At 31.8% G+C, this 8,418-nt stretch overlaps 1 protein-coding gene across 1 annotated transcript; it reads left to right on the forward strand.

Annotated features, from left to right (window-relative positions):
* The first annotated feature begins 3,112 nt into the window (after positions 1-3,112).
* Positions 3,113-8,210, forward strand: LOC143067525 (uncharacterized). Its single transcript, XM_076240848.1, has 5 exons — positions 3,113-3,309; positions 5,038-5,250; positions 6,166-6,493; positions 7,065-7,122; positions 7,713-8,210. The coding sequence occupies exons 1-5, from the start codon at positions 3,273-3,275 to the stop codon at positions 8,190-8,192; spliced, it is 1,116 nt and encodes a 371-aa protein (XP_076096963.1). The 5' UTR covers positions 3,113-3,272; the 3' UTR covers positions 8,193-8,210.
* Positions 8,211-8,418: the final 208 nt, after the last annotated feature.

Below are 8,418 nucleotides of genomic sequence, written 5' to 3' on the forward strand. Positions count from 1 at the left end.
ATCACAAAACAAACTTTAATTTCATGACTAAGTTTGAAAATTCCAAAAACTAAAAGAGGTAAAATACAGACCTCTTAACACCAAAATATTACAAACATAAATAAATAATAATAAAATGTGAACGACTAGAAAATCACTTTCAACTGGACAATGTGTCGAAATCAGTTTTCCGGAACTGTCGGCTGTCTTTTGTTACTTTTGTGGTTCTCCCATCGTCTTTTATATGACAAGTCACTTTAGGTGATAGTTACTAAAAAGAAAGATATCGAGATTTTGACTACAAAAATTGAGCATCATTCTTGTCACATGCGACACAGGTTTTCTTTAAGATAGCATCCGTAATACTTTCAATGAGACGATTTCATCTGCTCATATAAAGAAACCTTTAGACATTAACCTCCAGACCACATTGCCGACATAAAATGGGGCTGTAATACACGTGTTGTAGGTTCAAAGAATTTTGACTACAATGACATCTTGTATAAACTTTCAAATTGAATTGTTTATATCATTCAAGCCTACGAATGGGTTATCTGCTCATAAATAATCGTTGCTTTAATAAAGTTTTAAACAAGTATCATTTTTATGCTAGCTTATGCCTGACTTGTCACTTTCGTTTTCAGGTATCGGGAATCTTTCAATTAATTTAGACTATATTACAGTAAAAGCTTACATCCAAATAGCTTTAGATTAATTGCATGCCATTTTTAAAATGCAAGTTGACAAGACATCTATACTATTAAACGAGAAGACCTCATTTTGGGTGTCGCTTCTCTTCTTTCCACAATAAATTAATCGTCATGCCTCTATGTCCTATAGGTACATGACATAGTCGCATTTGTCATCCATTCATATGATTATTCTGATTGAGATATTTTGGGAGAAAAACGATAAAAAAAGCGTCCGGATAATATTCCGACATTGGGCGAAATTTTAAGTCAGATTAGACTTCCGGTTTGCGTTTTCTTTGGACCGTTTTCTTTATACTTTGAACATACATTTACTACAAATAAAGAGTATTTTCTATCTGATATCATTTTCAAGTTAACTATCCATGGCGGTCACAGAGTTTATTAATTGAGAGAGTCTGTATAATATATCAATGACCGCTGGCCCGTGGATCGATTAGTAAAGTGAGAATTGAAAGTAAAAACCAAATACACTTTATTTATAGTAATGAATGTACATACTATACAGATAAGCGCTAAAATTATCCATGTGTTATTAAAATTAATAGAAACCAAAGGGGGAATTTTTAGGGAAAAAAGGAGGAGCCGGGCTAGAAAATTCATTAAATCTTTTACAAAAAATTATTGATTTCAATTAAAGAAGATGTGGTATGTTTGCCAAAGAGACAGCTCTCAACAAGAGAAAAACATGACACAGAAATTAACAACTATAGGTCACCGTACGGCCCTCAACAATGAGCAAAGCCCATACCCCATAGTCAGCTATAAAAGGCCCCGAAATGACAATGTAAAACAATTCAAACGAGAAAACTAACGGCCTTATCTATATGTACAAAATATGAACGAAAAACAAATATGCAATTTATAGAAATGACTGTACATAATATACATTTAAGCGCTAAAATTATCAATGTGTTATTAAAATTATTAGAAAATAAAAAGGGGGAATTTTGGGAAAAAAGGATGAGCAGGGCTAGAAAACAACTGTTCTGTCCCAAGGTACCTTTGACTTTTGATACCTTTTCTGAAATTCTCCAGTCATTAAATCTTTTACAAAATTTCATTGATTACAAAAAAAGAAGATGTGGTAGGATTGCCAAAGAGACAGTTCTCCACAAGAGACAAAAAATACACAGAAATTAACAACTATAGGTCACCGTACGGCCTTCAACAATGAGCAAAGCCCATACCGCATAGTCAGCTATAAAAGGCCCTGAAATGTGTTATTAAAATTATTAGAAAATAAAAAGGGGGAATTTTGGGAAAAAATGATGAGCAGGGCTAGAAAACAACTGTCCTGTCCCAAGGTACATTTGACTTTTGATACCTTTTCTGAAATTCTCCAGCCATTAAATCTTTTACAAAATTTCATTGATTACAAAAAAAGAAGATGTGGTAGGATTGCCAAAGAGACAGTTCCCCACAAGAGACAAAAATGACACAGAAATTAACAACTATAGGTCACCGTACGGCCTTCAACAATGAGCAAAGCCCATACCGCATAGTCAGCTATAAAAGGCCCTGAAATTACAGTGTAAAACAATTCAAACGAGAAAACTAACGGCCTTATTTATGTTCAAAATATGAACGAAAAACAAATATGTTACACGTAAACAAACGACAACCACTATTTACAAGCCCCTGACTTGCATGTCAGTTTATAATATACTAAATTTATGTTCACACTGTAATTAATAGAAAACAAAAAAAAAATGGGAATTTTTTAAATAAAGAAGAATGGATAAAAAAGATATTTTCCTGTCCCCAAGTACCTATTCCTGAAATTCTCAAGTTATTAAATCTTCCTACAACACTTTACATACTTTCAACCACGCTCTGAATGCACGCGATTTCGCGGGTGTGTTCTAGTTACATTTTAATGTAGAATACAAATAGAGAGGCTTAACTCTATTGTTTATAGACATATGTTTTATAGCCTGAAGATAAATTTAAAATTATGTCATTTCTCAAGTAAATATATACAATGTCGAACTAGTCATTGTCATGTCAGATTTATGCTTAATTAATTAAAATACCTTGTTCTACTTAAACAATGGAATAGTAACAGTCCCTTCCACTTGCATAAATTAGTTCAAATCCAAAATTTAGATAAAAAAAAACACCAAATATTCAGTTAATGCCAATCCTTCAAAAAAATGTTAAATAATATTAGTTTTTCGAAATATCCGGAATCATAAAACATAACACGTCTTACAGGATATAATACACAGACAAAAATATAGAGCTAGGTACATGTAGTTATTGCAGTACGGAGGTGGCAATTTTAGTACTAGTACTAGTATTGTAGTATTTTAACTGGACATTTTGTGAAACAGTAATGAACCATGACAAGCAGGAATATCTCTTCCGGGAAAAATCAAGTTATATTTCTCCTTGTGATTTTAATTTAGAATGATGTAGCGTTCTGTACAATACTGCCTGAGGCTAGTGTACATGTATATTAAAATATGATTCATTTGAACCGAGGAAGGCCTATGTACGTAATACCACACTTCACTTAACAACAAAATAAATCAGTGGTGACAAAACAATGAAAACGGGAATACAGTTAAAGACCGAAAAATGACAATGAACTGTCCGGATAACCACTGTTGTAAAGGTCAGTATACTTATTTAACGTGTAGTTTTCATTTTTTTACATTCAGATATTCAGATATGAAAATAAATTCTATACATACGTAGTTATAAATGCTAAATGCAAAATTCGATTGACTGCTTATTAATTTCAATAAACGATCCATTTTTGGAGAAATGATTTGTTTTTAAATCGGCTTTTAGAAAAGTTAGTGCACTTATTTCTACACAGTATTAATGATGATCTTTTCTTTTGTTCAATGTTTAAAAAATAGGGGGTAGGGGATCAATATTTCTTGTTTTTGGCTCATCAGTTTATCTTAATAGGTAAATATTTCACATCAAAATATACATAAATGTCAAATTTGACGGATAGTGCGATACACTCAATGCTTGTATATAGTATTACACGGTAAGGTATAATATAAAGGAATTTTCCTCCAATGTCGATATTTATATCACGTCACGAAAAAGATTGTTTTCTCATTGCAAATGATAAATATTCAACGTTGAACATGATTCAACTTACCTAATTTTACAACACAAAAATATGACTGTTGCAACACGACAATTTTTGGTGTGTTTTATCTTTGATTTTGATATGTATCATGCTCTATATTTTAATTAATTGGTCCTCGACGTCAGCATGCCTAACATGTTTGCCACTGGACGTAAAGCAAACAGTAAACCATTAATTCACATGTGCGATATTTTTTTAGACGATAAAGCGGCAAATGCTCGTTGATACTTTTATAGCTATTGAAAGCAAAACTAAATAAGTTTTGTTAAGATCAACTATAATAATTCATGATTACTTTAACTTTTTTCATTACTAAAATAAAATGACAGGGAACAAAACTAAGACTTGTTTTCGAAACAGACCACCTGTTCATTTTTTTTCTAAATACACGACAGGTCTACATTGAATATGATTTAAACGTTTAGAAGCACTTAACCAATATGTGAAATACACCAAAACTCTATCTGAAAGAATTCAAGTATAATTCCTTAATTTTGGTGATGAAAACATTCAGTTAACATATACATGTACCTCATTTTATATCGTATGAGCTACTGGAAAAAATATAACTAATGTGGTTTACAATTCACTTACAGCAGAACTGACCCAGTGGTTATCATATAAACATAATATCAAGTTCAGTATATGGGATATTCCTCATAGAGTTCTTTTGAGACAAAATTTTGGGAAGATATATTATACCTTACGTACGTTTTAGAGGACTCGAACTATAAGCATATGTCAAAATACGACTTGGATACAAATGAGGATTTAAGATTGACTGTCAATGAACATTATAAACATATCTGAAAGTAAAATTGAATTATATAACTACATATGACTGGCATCATCCAAACAAACAAAAAAACCAACTCTCAAACTGATATGAACTGGACAAAATTTCTAAAATAAACATTCAACATATTTGATTGTTTTGAAAACTTATAATTTAGATAAATATCTTAAAAATAATGTTTTGTATAGAACTCACAATTAATGCACATTGGAAACCGAATATTTCTTGAAATATTTATTCTTTGAATCAGTGTGATTCAAATCGTATGAATTTGAACAATTGAAAGAACAAATCAAAGAGAATACAAAATAAGCCTTTGTGACTATAGTTATAATTTCTGTGTCATTTTGGTCTCTTGTGGAGAGTTGTGCCATTGGCAATCATACCACATCTTCTTTTTAATATTTTCTTCTAATAATTTCTTCGATATTTGACAGATGGATGTTATCAGTATTGTAGGAAGGTGGAATGTACAGGGAATGGAGGGTATAATTCTGATTGTGGATTTCCCTTGAGAAATGTGGACTGTGTAGATGTAGTTCATTACTCTAAGCCGTCTTGCGTACACAATGCTGATGAAATTAACCATTATGGAATCTTTTACGTCAGACCTGGATGTACAGCTACTTTCAAAATATGTTCTGGGCCAGGTAGGTAAAGAAAGAAAGAAAGATGATTTATTTGTTTTCAATTTTATGTTAATTAGTGATGACTGTTTCTCTTGTTCTCTGGTTTGATTAATTCATGTATTTCGAATTAAACGAAATTCGACTAGTATCATATATTTACAATCTACAAAAAAAATGTCCTAATTGAATTATATTACGAAAAAAACGGCTTTGATTTGATTCTATCAGTGATCAAGGTTTGGTTGAAGAAAAATACAATATATGTACATTGTCGGAAAATATATAATTATTTGTATGAGCTTTTGAAAAAGGACGAAAAGCGAGACTCGACGAGCTTTTCTCCTGTTTCGTAGCGAATACAAATAACTTTTATATTTTCCGACGGTGTGTTATTGTTTTTATCTTGTAATTTACACAATGATTGAAACTTTAGTTCTTAAAATCCAAATCATTTTCTTTAATTTTTCAAAGAAATCGACATAATTTAAATGTGGACCACAAAGAGGACCCCAAAATGAACTGTTACTCTAATAGAAATAGCCACATTACTGCTTTCTCAACATGGAAGCGCGGTAACAGGGTTCTTAATTTTTACAAGTACACATAAAGCAAAAAGTAATTTGTACTTGTTATTTGTACAATAGTTGGCTGATAGCAGGATAAATATGATTCTAAATATAATAGCATCAATCTACAGAAGTGCCAGCATAATGAAATCAGGCAACAATTTTGTTTAACTTTTTTAAAAACTGAAATTTATGCTTTGTTTCTAGTAACTACACAACATGCCAGATGATTTAACAAAAGAAAGTATATTAACATTAATTAATAAAAAGACATTTAAGTTTTAGCTGATCAATGTGATTTCTAAAAGGATTCATTTGTAAAATTTTATAATTAAAAGATAAAAATCATAATACCCTCTTCTTTTTACAGTTTACCAGCCAAGTGACTTCCCAGCTGTCCCAAATTTTTGGGAACCATTTCCCGTGTTTAAAACCACACCTATAACACCGACATCTACGTTTACCAATTCAATAAACAATAAAGGCCACATAATAAAACCAGCCAACAATCATAGTAGCAAAGTAACAAAGGAGAACAGTCAAAATACTGGGAATTCACTTCACACAAAACCCACAATCGATATGTCTGACAATGGAGTTGTTATGGAGGACCTAGCTATAGGTATTGGTATCGGAGCAGTGTTTGCTGTAATCATTGTACTTGCAATTATTCTATGCTGGAAATATTATCTAAAAAGGTATATTTAACTTTATAAAAATAACACGAAATTTTGTTAAAGTACAGCATACTTTCTTAACAACGGGCAGTTAAACAATAAAAACGTCTTGAAATCAATAAGTACGTGTAAAATAACCGATAACTGAACACAAAAAAATCAAGAAAATATAACAAAGTAAATCAACTATTTACAGATAATACAAATGTAGTGTTAAAACCATATTTTATTGGCATCAACACCTTCATTATTACTATTCCATATTCAAGAGAGGCGAAAAGCACCAAAAGGACATTCAAACTCATAAGTCGAAAACAAACTGAAAATGTAAGTGCAAAAACCGAAAAAATACGAAAGAAAACAACGGTACGAAAATTACAAGATAGAATACTAAATTTGTAGGTACAAAACAACTTTTAGAAACGTGCACAGAAACACCAACAATCAAACGCCCACCGCTTGGATACTTCAGAGCAATCGCATATGAACAAGAACACAAACACTAAGACAATAATTATCAATTGCTACATATTATTTCAAAACACGCATGCATCTACAACATCACTAAATTATCGTGTTTTGACTATTTCAGACAGAAAAGGATTATGACAGAAAATAATCCAGAAGTAGCTACACCAGCATCTAATCAGGTACTGTGTGATTTGTCTCTAGAAACTGAATTTTGGTAAATGCATGTGCACACATATTTTTTCATAATGCTCAAACTGTTTCTTATCGTTTGACCTTAGATCCCAACCTATGTTATTCTTTAAAGTAACATGATTACATGTAAATGCTGTTTACGGCTCCATCTTATTGTGGTAGACTGGATGAATTTCAAATACGTTGGACGTATACATACACAAAAGATTATCTCTATATCCATATGTCACAAACAAGTGTGAGTAGTCTTTTATTGAAAGGTTTTTGCTCATGTCCTTTTACCAGTAAACGTTAGACCTGATTTCCATAAATAGATATTTATATCTAATCATATTGTCGGCTAGTAAAGTAAGTGCTATAGTAGTCATAGGGTCTGTTCTTCCTGTCGCATGTTGTATCCAAAAACTCGTTAATGTCCATGTATCAATGATTTTTGATACAAAGACATGTTAGTGCGTGATTAAACCGTGCAACTTTTTACTTCTCTACAATGAATCAGATTACACGATCATTTACAAATTAGGGAGCAGTAATAATACTTTTAATACAAATTTTTGATATTTTTTTTTATTTTCAGACAGACAACCCATTATATTCTATAGACGTGCCAAATGCAATCAATAGGAATAGTTCTCTAAGTGACCATCGCTATGATGAAGTTTCGTCAAATCAAGAACCTGGTGCTCTATCAAGGACATTTAGTGAACCAAAATATGAAAGTATCAAATCAAGAAACTTTCGCAACGGAAACAATACGCCTGGTAACAGACGAGTTTCCGACCAGAGTAGCTTGTATCAGACATTTGCAGACGATGCTTCCACAAACCGGAAGCTAGAACAAGCCGGAAGTGACATTGTTTACAACTCATATTTTCGAGATAGTGCTATAAGTAATACAATGTCAACGACATCGTCCCACAAGTATTTTATTTTAGATCCCGATGAACTTACACAGCCAGACACAAACGTTCCACAAATGAAGGAAATAAAAGAAAACGAAGAAGTTTCGAAACCTGAGGAGACATATTTTGTACTGGAGAAAACATCTGAAAAATAAAGTGAAACATACCAAAGCTTACAATTTTATTTAATATCATATCTGCAAGGTTAATTCAATATAATACATTGCCTCTTCACAGCAGAAGTCTAAGACGTAGAATAATGTCTTTTCGGGGATTAAAGTCAAATAGCAGTGCCGACCCACTAGGGTTAAATATCAATACTTCCACCGCGTTTATACCAACATGTAATTGTTCAATTTTCAATGTTAAAAACGCGAGGTT

Source organism: Mytilus galloprovincialis, chromosome 1, assembly GCF_965363235.1.
Source record: "Mytilus galloprovincialis chromosome 1, xbMytGall1.hap1.1, whole genome shotgun sequence".
Taxonomy (NCBI): domain Eukaryota; kingdom Metazoa; phylum Mollusca; class Bivalvia; order Mytilida; family Mytilidae; genus Mytilus; species Mytilus galloprovincialis.

Bases quoted from the DNA above. Each gene is read 5' to 3' on its own strand.
- LOC143067525 (XM_076240848.1), top strand. From the start codon at position 3,273: ATGACAATGAACTGTCCGGATAACCACTGTTGTAAAG. The intron at 5,251-6,165 runs GTAGGTAAAGAA...TTCTTTTTACAG, and splicing joins CAAAATATGTTCTGGGCCAG to TTTACCAGCCAAGTGACTTC. The intron at 7,123-7,712 runs GTACTGTGTGAT...TTTTATTTTCAG, and splicing joins CTACACCAGCATCTAATCAG to ACAGACAACCCATTATATTC.